This window comes from Lucilia sericata, unplaced genomic scaffold (genome assembly GCF_015586225.1).
Source record: "Lucilia sericata isolate MDLA Ls3-8-SP2 unplaced genomic scaffold, ASM1558622v1 Contig000937F_arrow, whole genome shotgun sequence".
NCBI lineage: Eukaryota > Metazoa > Arthropoda > Insecta > Diptera > Calliphoridae > Lucilia > Lucilia sericata.
This window is the reverse complement of record NW_023994923.1, coordinates 121,192-135,617: the sequence shown is the minus strand read 5'-3', so window position 1 is coordinate 135,617 and position 14,426 is coordinate 121,192. Positions and strand designations below refer to the sequence as shown.

The 14,426-nt window shown below is 32.4% G+C and overlaps 2 protein-coding genes across 2 annotated transcripts; both read left to right on the top strand.

The window, feature by feature from the left end:
• Positions 1–8,942: 8,942 nt before the first annotated feature.
• LOC119609141 lies at positions 8,943–10,247 on the top strand. The gene is made up of 6 exons (XM_037963852.1): positions 8,943–9,040; positions 9,097–9,150; positions 9,211–9,276; positions 9,342–9,577; positions 9,662–9,821; positions 9,877–10,247. Exons 1-6 carry the CDS (start codon positions 9,016–9,018, stop codon positions 10,029–10,031), a joined length of 696 nt encoding a protein of 231 aa, XP_037819780.1. The 5' UTR covers positions 8,943–9,015; the 3' UTR covers positions 10,032–10,247.
• Positions 10,248–11,238: 991 nt separating this feature from the next.
• On the top strand, positions 11,239–12,431 carry LOC119609140. The gene is made up of 4 exons (XM_037963851.1): positions 11,239–11,496; positions 11,562–11,797; positions 11,882–12,041; positions 12,097–12,431. The coding sequence occupies exons 2-4, from the start codon at positions 11,576–11,578 to the stop codon at positions 12,249–12,251; spliced, it is 537 nt and encodes a 178-aa protein (XP_037819779.1). The 5' UTR covers positions 11,239–11,496; positions 11,562–11,575; the 3' UTR covers positions 12,252–12,431.
• The last annotated feature ends 1,995 nt before the right edge of the window (positions 12,432–14,426 follow it).

Here is a 14,426-nt window from a genome sequence, read left to right as displayed (position 1 = left end):
CTAGTCTATAGTCTAGTCTATAGTCTAGTCTATAGTCTAGTCTATAGTCTAGTCTATAGTCTAGTCTACTATAGTCTAGTCTATAGTCTAGTCTATAGTCTAGTCTATAGTCTAGTCTACTATAGTCTAGTCTATAGTCTAGTCTATAGTCTAGTCTATAGTCTAGTCTACTATAGTCTAGTCTATAGTCTAGTCTATAGTCTGGTCTATAGTCTAGTCTATAGTCTGGTCTATAGTCTAGTCTATAGTCTAGTCTATAGTCTAGTCTATAGTCTAGTCTATAGTCTAGTCTATAGTCTAGTCTATAGTCTAGTCTATAGTCTAGTCTATAGTCTAGTCTATGGTCTAGTCTATAGTCTAGTCTACAGTCTAGTCTATAGTCTAGTCTACAGTCTAGTCTATAGTCTAGTCTATAGTCTAGTCTATAGTCTAGTCTCGAGTCTAGTCTCTAGTCTTGTCTCTAGTCTAGTCTATAGACTAGACTATAGTCTACTCTGTAGTCTAGTCTCTAGTCTAGTCTATAGTCTAGTCTCTAGTCTTGTCTGTAGTCTTGTCTCTAGTCTAGTCTCTAGTTTAGTCTCTTGTCTAGTCTAGTCAGAAGTCAAGGCTATAGTATTTTTCAGTCACTTCATAGTTTCGTACATAACTTTTTAATTAAAATATCACTGGAAACAGTGCAAAAAACTTTTATGTTTCTTTCCCACCCAATTTTTTTCCTTCATCATTTTCTACTGTTGTTGGTGACAATATGGTAAAAGTTTACTCATTCATTTATCGGTCTAATGATTTTCACTGATGCATTTTCCTGCACGAGTACAAGTATGTTTGTAAAGACACTCCGCAGCAAACATGTGTGTTGAGTCTAAAGGAAAAACTTAATGAAGACAAAAAAATAAAAGAAAAATAATCGAAGAAAAATACACATAAACACTCTTCGTTATGGAAACGAAAAACTTTGTTTTTCTTTAAATGCCATTCAGATGAAATTAGATTGAAATCGAGTATTACTCCATACACCTACAAGTTGGTCTTTTGGGTGTCTTTTATTTGGTTGTTCTTGTACTCGTAAATGAAAGTTTTTCTTCGAGAATTTTCCCTGAGACGAAGAAGAGCTCGATGGAGAAAAGTGTTATGGAAAATAATACGAAAAAATATTTATATACGTACTTTCTTTAGTGTTGCTATATGCTTGTAGAGGAGTTATAATAAGTACGTGTATGTTATGCCACATTGGAGTTGCAATAAACCGTAAGGTAAAATATTTAATGTTTAAAGTGTTCTAACAAGAAATCCAGGAATGGGAAGTCAATCATTTTATGGTCTAGTCTATAATATATTAATATATAAAATTATATATAGTCTAGCCTATAGTCTAGTCTATAGTCTAGTCTATAGTCCAGTCTAGTCTATAGTCTAGTCTATAGTCCAGTCTAGTCTATAGTCTAGTCTATAGTCCAGTCTAGTCTATAGTCTAGTCTACAGTCTAGTCTATAGTCTAGTCTACAGTCTAGTCTATAGTCTAGTCTATAGTCTAGTCTACAGTCTAGTCTATAGTCTAGTCTATAGTCTAGTCTAGTCTAGTCTATAGTCTAGTCTATAGTCTAGTCTATAGTCTAGTCTATAGTCTAGTCTATAGTCTATGTTAGCTCTATAGTCTAGTCTATAGTCTATAGTCCCTAGTCTATAGTCTAGTCTATAGTCTAGTCTATTGTCTAGGTCCTATTGTCTAGTCTATAGTCGAGTCTATAGTCGAGTCTATAGTCCTAGTCCTATAGTCATGTCCTATAGTCTAGTCCGATAGTCTAGTCCTATAAGTCTAGTCTATGTCCTAGTCTATAGTCTAGTCCTATAAGTCTAGTCTAATAGTCCTAGTCTATAGTTCTAGTCTATAGTCTAGTCTATAGTCTAGTCTATAGTCTAGTCTATATTCTAGTCTATAGTCCTAGTCTAGGCTAATAGTCTAGTCTAGAGTCCTAGTCTAGTCCTATAGTCCTAGTCCCCTATAGTCTAGTCTATAGTCTAGTCTATAGTATAGTCTATAGTCTAGTCGATAGTCTAGTCCTAAGTCTAGTCCTATAGTCTATTCTATAGTCTAGTCTATTAGTCTAGTCATAGTCTAGTCCCTAGTCTATAGTCTAGTCTATAGTCTAGTCTATAGTCTAGTCTATAGTCTAGTCTATAGTCTAGTCTATAGTCTAGTCTATAGTCTAGTCTATAGTCTAGTCTATAGTCTAGTCTATAGTCTAGTCTATAGTCTAGTCTATAGTCTAGTCTATAGTCTAGTCTATAGTCTAGTCTATAGTCTAGTCTATAGTCTAGTTTATAGTCTAGTCTATAGTCAAGTCTATAGTCTAGTCTATAGTCTAGTCTAGTCTAGTCTAGTCTAGTCTAGTCTATAGTCTAGTCTATAGTCTAGTCTATAGTCTAGTCTATAGTCTAGTCTATAGTCTAGTCTAGTCTATAGTCTAGTCTATAGTTTAGTCTATAGTTTAGTTTAGTTTATAGTTTAGTCTATAGTTTAGTCTATAGTCTATTGTATAGTCTAGTCTATCGTCTAGTCTATATTATAGTCTATAGCCAGTCTATAGTCCAGTCTATAGTTCAGTATATAGTCTAGTCCATAGTCTAGTCTATAATCTAAAGCTGATTCTACCCCTGCCCTTGATTATCCTCTTTATCCGGTTCCCACGGTTACTCCTCCAAGACGGCAACAGCACCGGAAACTTATCCCGAAATATTAATTTTACTTTGTATCGGTTATTTAACAAAGTTTGGCTTTCCCTGCATATGGTGCAATGGAAAAAAATCAAGTGTATATACACATAGACTTGTCTTAAGGGATTTCTGCTGGTACATTTTTCAATGCATTTATTTTGTTATTGTCAATGTTGTCGTCATCGTAATGTTTGAGATGTAATCATATGTAAGTAGTTGGATGAATTTTTCTTAACTCTCCAAGATTTCATTGTATAACTGTAGAAATGTTGAACGATTTTATAGCTTATTGAATGAAATTTGATTGTTGTGGTCACAATGTACCAGTCATCTAGCCAACTAATAAATGACTGAATAAGTGAATGAATGAACGAATTTGGCAGTAACTTTGTCTACTTATTTGCCGGTATTAAAAGAGATTTTCAGTTGAATTTTTTTATTGCAAATATGGGTTTTTTCCTCTGAATCACTAAGTGATTAATCTTGTGTGATGTGGTCTATTGATTTCGTAAAGATTTACCTTAAGTTTCTTTAAGTTTTTCTAAATGTGAAGAAATGTAGAGTATTGTTTTTTTTGGAATTTTAATGGAAAATCAAAAGGATAAGTTTATGGTAGAAAGTAAAGAAAAGAGTTAAAGTTAAAAGTAAGAAATGCAGTAATAATAAATTTTAGGAAAATTTTAATTTAGATTTCTTCGATTAGGTAAAGGTTGAATAATGGTTTTAGTTTAATTTTATATTAATGATTCAATGTATAGGTAATGGACTTTTTTGTTAGTTTTGAAATAGAATACTGTGAAATTAATTTAAATCCAAATATATAGTCGTAAGACATGAATGAGAAAATTGTTTAAACTCTTCAAGATGTTCGATTTCCTAAAACAAAATTAGTTTTATGGCGCATGTGCAACCAGTTTCATCATGATCATCATACAACTCAATTTAAAACACAACACACACACACAATAAATGACCACTTTTCAATAAATTCTGTGTCTTTTGAAACGGTTGTTTATGCAGATATTTGATCAATGGCCAATATTGGTGGCCTGGCTACTGCTTATGCCCACCAATATCATTTACTCTAGACAATACTCAAACAGATACAAGAGATATGAAGTATGTGTATTCGTATACAATATATTTATTTGTATATTAATTACGTTATTAACATGATAAACTGCCAATTTTCTGGAGAAGACATTCATTATTTATTTATGCAGAATATAGTATTTATGCCTTGTCTGCTGTAGCCTCATTCATATCAAGAGTTATGGAAAAAAAAGTAAAATAATAAAGATCTGCCACAAGAAAGATGAGGAATACATATGAATGTACATGCCACAGACTCAAAGGCGTAGCCGTTTTTATTTTAATAAACTATAATTAAGAAAAATTTATAGTGATTTATTACTGATTGAACTCTATTAATTTGTCAATTAATATTTAATATAAATGGTAATAATTTAATATCTCTAAAGATCAGAAATGAAACTATTTATGCATTAAAGTGTACCACACAAGATGATAAATATGTTTTTAAATGGACTGGAGTTTAGATTTGAGCCGTCTCGACTTGTATCTCTGGTGCCAAGGCCACTATTGCAAATCCGTCACTTTTTTTCCAAGTGTTCACATGATTAGTGCAAAATTAGAGGATTCTAGCTCTAATAATTTTCCAGATATACGAATTTTTTTAATTGATCACTACCAATTTATACACATTGATGTCGAATTTTTTCGGTAGTTTACCCATTTTCCCCATAATGTTCTAATGGATGTTAAAGTTCTTTGCATAAAATTTGAGGATTCTAGTTCTAACAGTTTCACAGATAAACGAATGTTTGTATTTAATTCTTGCGGAATTTGCCAAGCCCCTCTTAATGTTCACATATATAAAATCTTGGTGCAAAATTTCAAGATTCTAGCTCAAATAGTTTCTCAGATATAAAAATTTTTGTAACTAATTATAATTGGGGTGGCACGCCTCTTATTGCAAATCCGCCCATATTTGGTCTTAAAGTGTTCACATTGTTATAAGTTGATTGATACTAAAATGGCTCCGCAAACAATTTGAGGGGTATAGCTGTTAAATATTTGTCCCCAACTATAGCTATTGTAGTTCCTGTCAAAATAAATACTTATTTTGTATGTGGGCGTGGCATCCTGCCTACTTGAAATTTCGAAATAAAAAGAAGCCTTTATTTCCTTCCAGACATACAAGAGGAAGAGTCTGTGAAAATTTCAATAAAATAGGTCCAGCTATTTAGAAGTCTTTATACATATATACACATATATATCGGTTCAGTATTTCACCTAATATACAAGTGCCGCCCCGGAATATAGTTCAAAGAGTCATAAATACGTAAATTAGTCAGAAATCGTTAAATTTTGGTCAAGTTAGCTTTATATGATCAGAAATTATAATGTAATGTATGGCGGACATCATTGACCCTACTCCTCCTATAAAGTCCCCTTAAGAAAATGAATTTAATTCACCTAACTATCTTAATAATAGTAGTATAGCGATGCTATTCGACCTAACAAATTTTATAAGAATACAAATCTCTTGATCGTTCCATAAATGACCCCTCCTTATATAAGGTCTCATTCTGAAAATGTCTATATGACTCAAAATTGACTTAAAAACACAAGTGCAGCAATGAAATTAGCCACAAATTAGTTTTATAGGAAACCAATTCTCTATACCAATTTTGAGTTGATCGGTCTATAATAAACTCCAGCAATCATATAAGGTCCCAAGCTGCCATATTACCCCTCTTGGAAGATATTATTTACTATTTCAATAGAGAACGGATCATAAGTGACCCACTGAACTTCTAATACGAAAGACTATATATATAGAACAATCTTCCGAAAAGGACTATCACTCCAAAAGTTCCTGTAGTGTTTTACATTAGAACACACCTTGATGGACCAAATTAACGGTGGACTTTTTTAACCACAGTATAAGCCAGAGACGAATTGTAACTTTGAAAATTTTTTCGCTTCTGATCTCTTTTACATATCAAATCTCTGACCATAGAAGTTGTTGAATATCCGGTAATCTTCAGACCATATACATATATATGAAGACAATATACATACAACCACAATATAACGCTTTCTTACCTAAAGGGGACACGTTGCGTTAGGTTGGGGATGAACAGAATAAACCCTTAAGCATAGTCTGACTAAGGAGGTTAACACAAGGACAAAAATACTGTACAGACATCACCAATCAAACCATCACACAGACATATTGTCCGACATATTTGTAAGGTGAATCATATGTAATGTCCAGAAATCCGAACTTATATTAAGAATTATCGATAATACAATGGTAAGAATACATCCATCATCAATCAATCTATTACACACACACAGATGGTCTACACATCCGTGTAAGACTCAACATCCTGTTATTGTGATCTAAACTTATTTAAAGCATACCACCGAAGTTACTCCTCCATCGCCCCTTTGTGACTTGAGCTATCTATTCTCTAACCATCGCTGCCCGTTGCGTAACTTCTGAGATGCAAAAACATCCTCTCCGTTTACAATTAAGCAGATACTGTTGTCGGCAACAGATAGAGACGTAATCGGTAGACCGGAATGTGGTAAGTCTGGTATAAACAGAGTTAACCCTGGTCATACCTTTACAAAGAGGGAAATTCAATGGTGTCACTTGTATAAGATATCTTACATCCAACACCAATCAAACCCAGCACTTTTCTAATTTATACAATATGTACATTCATTCTAGATATATGGGTTGAGTGTGGTCCATATAACCCTTCATTCATTACTTATCTTATTAGTTTGACACCAACCACCATTTTTAACGCTTAGATGCTAAAAATATAGGTTTCGCTGTCCATTTGGGAAGGAATCTCTACAATAAACGGGGCCCTGAGATTCAAGTGGTTTCAGATAATATAGGTTCTATGGTTCGACCCTAGATAAAATCATTCCAAGGAAAGTCCGAGGTTACATTTGGCATCATCAGATTGCAATCACACCAAGGAAAGTTCATCAAGGTAACATGCTCCGGGGTTTCACATAGAATGGTTTGAAGAACGAAAAAACCTCGCACCGATTTAGTCAGATTTACAAACTAGTGAGAAACAAACAAACACATATTAATATTCTTCTCTCTCTCTCTCTCTTTTATTTCTGTAATTTAATCTGCTACTTATTGTTATACACTTATTCTGAACTTTCTCAACAAAAAATCCATTAACATCAATTAAAGGACTCTCAAACAAGTGTTCGTCGTATAATTTTATCAATAACCGTCCTCTTTAGCTTTTTAATTGTACTCATTTTTTGTTGTAGAAAAAAAAAAACTTGACAATTAAAGCAATTATTTTTCGCATATTTTTAAAATTTATGATATTTTTCATATTTTTTCATCTTTTACCAATGACTACAACACAAATTACAAGTAAAATACATTTTTGCGAACAAGATTTTATTTTGCGTATGATAAACATTTATGTCCGTCCATCTTACATACAAATGTGTGTATTAAAGCTTAAGGGCTTTTTTTTGGGGGGGGGGACAATCTTGTTGTACACTCTCGAATATTACAATAAAGAATTGATTGTATGGTTGTCCGTCGGTCGGTAGATACTTTCATGGCTTTTAAACAACCAACTCAAACAACCGAAGATATTTATAATAAACCAATTTTACACCGTTGTTATGACAACTAAAGTATATTGTTAATATTTTTTACTTTTTTTTCGTATGAGAAATTGATTGGCCAAAAGACATGGGAATGCGTAAGGTTGCAAGTAAATGTTTTAAATTCGTTTACAAATAATCGCATAGGGTGGGGGAAAAAATTATTTCTTTATTAAATATATATTGAAAATATTTTTTAAACTTTTAAGTTTTAAGCATTAAAATACAGGAAATTATCGATCATATCTTCGTTCTATGTAAAGATAGTTTAATTTTTCCCTACTCCAATCCGTATCGCTCTTTTTGAAATTCCTTAAATAAAAGAATGTTTATGAAAAATAAAAACATCCTTATTTTGTCTCTTCTTGATGTAATATTTGTCTTAATAAAATCCACAGTTTCCATAACAGAGATTCGCGTAAAACATATTGCATTCACAAACATATATACATACATGTTGGTTGTTGAGGTTTTCATATGAACTTTCCCAGCTAGCATTTACATGATTCATTGGCGAGCGCGATGATTTTGCGACTATTTTTTTAATCGTCCACACGATTGTCCTCATTTTGTGAATCTTTTTTCAATCTTCCAGACGATTGTTTCATTTTGTGACTCGTTTTATAATCGTCCTGACGATTATTTAAAAAAATATATATTTTAATGTACCAAAAGATGCTTTTGCGAGTAATTTTGGCGATTGTTGAACGAATTAATCGTCGCTTATGTATTTTAGCGATCATCGGAGGATTGTTGTTAGTCAACGATCATATTTTACTCTTCCAAATGATGCATATATTATTGTCAAACCGGTTTATTTATATTACGCAACAATCGCCGATTACGGATTCTGGAGATAGTTGGGCGAATTTTACCGTTATACGTATAAACGTTTAGCAAAAACAAATTATTTTGTCTTCTTTTCAACTCAGTTTATAATCAGTGTCGAGACAAGTAAGAATAAAAAGTGGTTTTTGAAGTTTATTAAATTAAAAATTTAATTTTTAATAAAGTTTCTTATAAATACTAAGTGTATTAACTAAAAAGTGTTTTATTAGAAATCAAAAATTAAATTTATAATATAAAATAATTTATAATGCTATCAAATAAAGCAATAAGATTAAAAAGCAAACGAGAAGCAAAAAAAATGATGGAGTCTGCTTATAATGAAGTGGGATCATCCAAAAAACAAGTTAAAGGCAGAGAAACATCTGATTGCGATGATGTCCCAATGAAAGTCAGTTCTTTCGAAAAATTGGTTGAATCGGATTTCACTGAAACATCATCCGTTTGCGATAATTTTCCAGTTGAATATATAGAAGAAGTGAATTGGCCGAGTAATGAAAGTGTGAAAGAGAAAATTAGACTTTGGACAGTAAAACACGGGTTAACTACAACTGTGGTCAACGAGTTATTGGAAATTCTTATAGAAAGCGATATTAAAGTTCCAAAAGATGTAAGGACGTTAAAAGGTACACCAAAAGAGGTATTAGCCAAACCAATGGGAGACGGAAAATATGTACACTACGGCCTTAAAGATGCATTAACAGATTTTTTTCTTAAAAGACGACAAAGTAAACAAACAAATCGCATTACTTCCTGAAATACACCATGGAGAACTGCTCTATGATTTGTGGTAAGATTTTAACATATTTTATTTAATATTTAAAACTAATTTCAAGTTCATTTTAGATTCCAATGACGTCGCTCAAGAAATGGAAAGTACTCCACTAACAACAGTTAACGGTAAATAAAGCATTAACATATGTATATATGTATTTTAAACTAATGTCGAGTCTTATTTAGATCCTAATATTATTTATATAACAAATATGCAACAAATACAAAACAAACCGCCAGATAATCAGACAGGTATAAGAACATTATAAATGTCATAATTTCATTCATTATACTTTATATTACATTAATTCTTTCAGATAGTAAACAAAATATGTTGACGGAGATTTTAGGAGAAGTGCGCACGCTAAAACAGCAAATCGGCAGACTAACAGAGGAAGTGATAACCGTAAGAAATGAAGTGCGTCAGTTAAAATTAATTTATTCTGAGGAAATTAAAACCAATTTAGTGCCACCTTTACCCATAAAAACTGTAAAACAGTTGGAAGAATTACATAAACAAATAGAAGAGAACGTGGATCTTGTAGCTCAATTGGTATGTATATAATTATCCGTCTATATACATATTTTTTAATATAAACATACATATATACATATATTCATATCAAAAGTTTTACAGAAATACGTTATTGGTAAAGTGGGTGGCGACAGCTCCAACTCGTTTGTCAGGAATGCAATTAAAAAAATGCTGAGCGATGATGTGGCTGCAAAATTGAGTTGGCGTGGAACGAACAGTAAGCCCAGTATTCAGGAATTCAATATAACGAAAATTATAACAAGTAAGTATTTTTTATAACATGATTTTACTGAATTCTAATTATTTTCTTTTTAAAGGTGTCTGCCATTCAAAATTTCCGAAAGCTGATGATGCAGGTATAAATAAGGTATTACAACAACATTTTGTTCATGCTGGTGACCGTCTCAGAAAGAGTGACCGAACCAAAAAGATTGATGAAGCCAAGAAAATTGACGATTTGGCTGAAAAATAACTTTATTTTTTAATAATTTTTCTATTGCATAATTATTTCCATTATTCATATGTATGTATTTATTTTCATAATTGAATTCAAATTTATATTTAATTTTTTTTTTTTTTATTTAAAGTTGACAAAAAATGCCAATGCAATAAACAGTATAAAACGAATATCAATACTTTTTATTTTTAGCATATTTTTAGGCATTTTAGGATCAATTAAAATCTTCTTTACGATCGTTCCAAGACTCTTCTATAATTCTTTTTATCGCATCGTAGAAGATTCATTAAGACGATTTTGTAAAGATTCTGTTTATCGCATCGTAGAAGATTCATTAAGACGATTGTGTCAAGACTCTTTTTAACACATCGTAGACGATTCATAGAGAAGAGTCGCGGCTGTGACACAGTTACTCCCGTTGCGTTGAACTTTCGTAATTGGAATACGATATCGTGGAAGATTAATTTAATCGCCACCTCCAATCGCGGAAGATCCTTTTTTGAAAGAAAATGCTAGCTGGGTTATGAGTCTTTTCAGTTCGGTACAATAAATTTGTAGAGCTTAACACCACCTCAAAAATAAACTCATACTTACCCAGCTAGCATTTACATGATTCATTGGCGAGCGCGATGATTTTGCGACTATTTTTTTAATCGTCCACACGATTGTCCTCATTTTGTGAATCTTTTTTCAATCTTCCAGACGATTGTTTCATTTTGTGACTCGTTTTATAATCGTCCTGACGATTATTTAAAAAAATATATATTTTAATGTACCAAAAGATGCTTTTGCGAGTAATTTTGGCGATTGTTGAACGAATTAGTCGTCGCTTATGTATTTTAGCGATCATCGGAGGATTGTTGTTAGTCAACGATCATATTTTACTCTTCCAAATGATGCATATATTATTGTCAAACCGGTTTATTTATATTACGCAACAATCGCCGATTACGGATTCTGGAGATAGTTGGGCGAATTTTACCGTTATACGTATAAACGTTTAGCAAAAACAAATTATTTTGTCTTCTTTTCAACTCAGTTTATAATCAGTGTCGAGACAAGTAAGAATAAAAAGTGGTTTTTGAAGTTTATTAAATTAAAAATTTAATTTTTAATAAAGTTTCTTATAAATACTAAGTGTATTAACTAAAAAGTGTTTTATTAGAAATCAAAAATTAAATTTATAATATAAAATAATTTATAATGCTATCAAATAAAGCAATAAGATTAAAAAGCAAACGAGAAGCAAAAAAAATGATGGAGTCTGCTTATAATGAAGTGGGATGGATCATCCAAAAAACAAGTTAAAGGCAGGGAAACATCTGATTGCGATGATGTCCCAATGAAAGTCAGTTCTTTCGAAAAATTGGTTGAATCGGATTTCACTGAAACATCATCCGTTTGCGATAATTTTCCAGTTGAATATATAGAAGAAGTGAATTGCAACAAATACAAAACAAACCGCCAGATAATCAGACAGGTATAAGAACATTATAAATGTCATAATTTCATTCATTATACTTTATATTACATTAATTCTTTCAGATAGTAAACAAAATATGTTGACGGAGATTTTAGGAGAAGTGCGCACGCTAAAACAGCAAATCGGCAGACTAACAGAGGAAGTGATAACCGTAAGAAATGAAGTGCGTCAGTTAAAATTAATTTATTCTGAGGAAATTAAAACCAATTTAGTGCCACCTTTACCCATAAAAACTGTAAAACAGTTGGAAGAATTACATAAACAAATAGAAGAGAACGTGGATCTTGTAGCTCAATTGGTATGTATATAATTATCCGTCTATATACATATTTTTTAATATAAACATACATATATACATATATTCATATCAAAAGTTTTACAGAAATACGTTATTGGTAAAGTGGGTGGCGACAGCTCCAACTCGTTTGTCAGGAATGCAATTAAAAAAATGCTGAGCGATGATGTGGCTGCAAAATTGAGTTGGCGTGGAACGAACAGTAAGCCCAGTATTCAGGAATTCAATATAACGAAAATTATAACAAGTAAGTATTTTTTATAACATGATTTTACTGAATTCTAATTATTTTCTTTTTAAAGGTGTCTGCCATTCAAAATTTCCGAAAGCTGATGATGCAGGTATAAATAAGGTATTACAACAACATTTTGTTCATGCTGGTGACCGTCTCAGAAAGAGTGACCGAACCAAAAAGATTGATGAAGCCAAGAAAATTGACGATTTGGCTGAAAAATAACTTTATTTTTTAATAATTTTTCTATTGCATAATTATTTCCATTATTCATATGTATGTATTTATTTTCATAATTGAATTCAAATTTATAAAAATAACTTTATTTTTTAATAATTTTTCTATTGCATAATTATTTCCATTATTCATATGTATGTATTTATTTTCATAATTGAATTCAAATTTATATTTAATTTTATTTTTTTTATTTAAAGTTGACAAAAAATGCCAATGCAATAAACAGTATAAAACGAATATCAATACTTTTTATTTTTAGCATATTTTTAGGCATTTTAGGATCAATTAAAATCTTCTTTACGATCGTTCCAAGACTCTTCTATAATTCTTTTTATCGCATCGTAGAAGATTCATTAAGACGATTTTGTAAAGATTCTGTTTATCGCATCGTAGAAGATTCATTAAGACGATTGTGTAAAGATTCTGTTTATCGCATCGTAGAAGATTCATTAAGACGATTGTGTCAAGACTCTTTTTAACACATCGTAGACGATTCATAGAGAAGAGTCGCGGCTGTGACACAGTTACTCCCGTTGCGTTGAACTTTCGTAATTGGAATACGATATCGTGGAAGATTAATTTAGTCGCCACCTCCAATCGCGGAAGATCCTTTTTTGAAAGAAAATGCTAGCTGGGTAGAATCATATTTACACATACTACATATAATTAATATATGAGAGAATTATAGTTGGTCAAGGTTGGTCGAATTTCAATGCGAAATGCTATGATGATAGTATGATGCTACACAAATATTTGTAGTAGGTTTCTCGGGAGAAATCTATATATTTTGCTCCTACATACTTTTCTTTGTTGATTAGTTTCCCGTCTAGTTTTAGACTAGTCATTTGACTAGTCTGCGATTTAGTCGATTAGTCTCTTTACTGTTCTATAGAATAACCTATGTACTAGTCTATTAACTGGTATATGTATCAGTCTTTGGACTAACTAATAGGGCGATGGGGGCGAGGGAGGCTAAGGAGGGGAGGACGAAGAGAGGGACGAGGCGGGGGAGGAGGAGGGGGGGCAGACGAGAGGCGAGGCAAGGGAGGCGGGCAGGGACGAACCGACGGAGGAGGCGAGGAGGGGGGACGGGACGAACGAACGAAAACGAACGAACGAACAACGAACGAACGAACGAACGAACGAACGAACGCGAAAAACGAACGAACGAACGAACGAACGAACGAACGAACGAACGAACAACGAACGAACGAACGAACGAAACGAACGAACTAACGAACGAACGAACGAACGAACGAACGAACGAACGAAACGAAACGAACGAACGAACGAAAACGAAACGAACGAACGAACGAAAAAAACGAACGAACGAACACGAACGAACGAACGAACGAACGAACGAACGAACGAACGAACGAAAACGAACGAACGAACGAACGAAACGAACAACGAACGAACGAACGAACGAACGAACGAAACGAACTAACGAACTAACTAACTAACTAACTAACTAACTAACTAACTAACTAACTAACCTAACTAACTAACTAACAACTAACTAACTAACTAACTAACTAACTACTAACTACTACTAACTACTACTAACTAACTAACTAACTAACTAACTAACTACTACTAACTACTAACTAACTAACTAACTAACTAACTACTAACTAACTAACTAACTAACGAACTAACTAACTAACTAACTAACTAACTAACTAACTAACTACTACTAACTAACTAACTAACTAACTAACTAACTAACTAACTAACGAACTAACTAACTAACTAACTAACTAACTAACTAACTAACTAACTAACTAACTAACTAACTAACTAACTAACTAACTAACTAACTAACTAACTAACTAAGTAACTAACTAATTAACTAACTAACTAACTAACTAACTAACTAAATAACTATTAATTAGTCTGTTCTACTCAAAATTCTATTGACTACAACGTTTGTATCTCAATTGTATCCATTACTGGCACAATTGATGCCGTGTCACGTCGAGTTCATATGGGTCCCAGGTCATGATGCATCCGAGGAAAGACGGAACTCAAATGGTTACATATAATTATATGTAGAATATCCAGTTTCGATTATGTTTCTGGCGGTTCTAATCACTGCTCATTGTATAATTAGACACATGTCGGAACGTATTGGTTACCCAAGTTGTAGCCGTACAAGAGCGT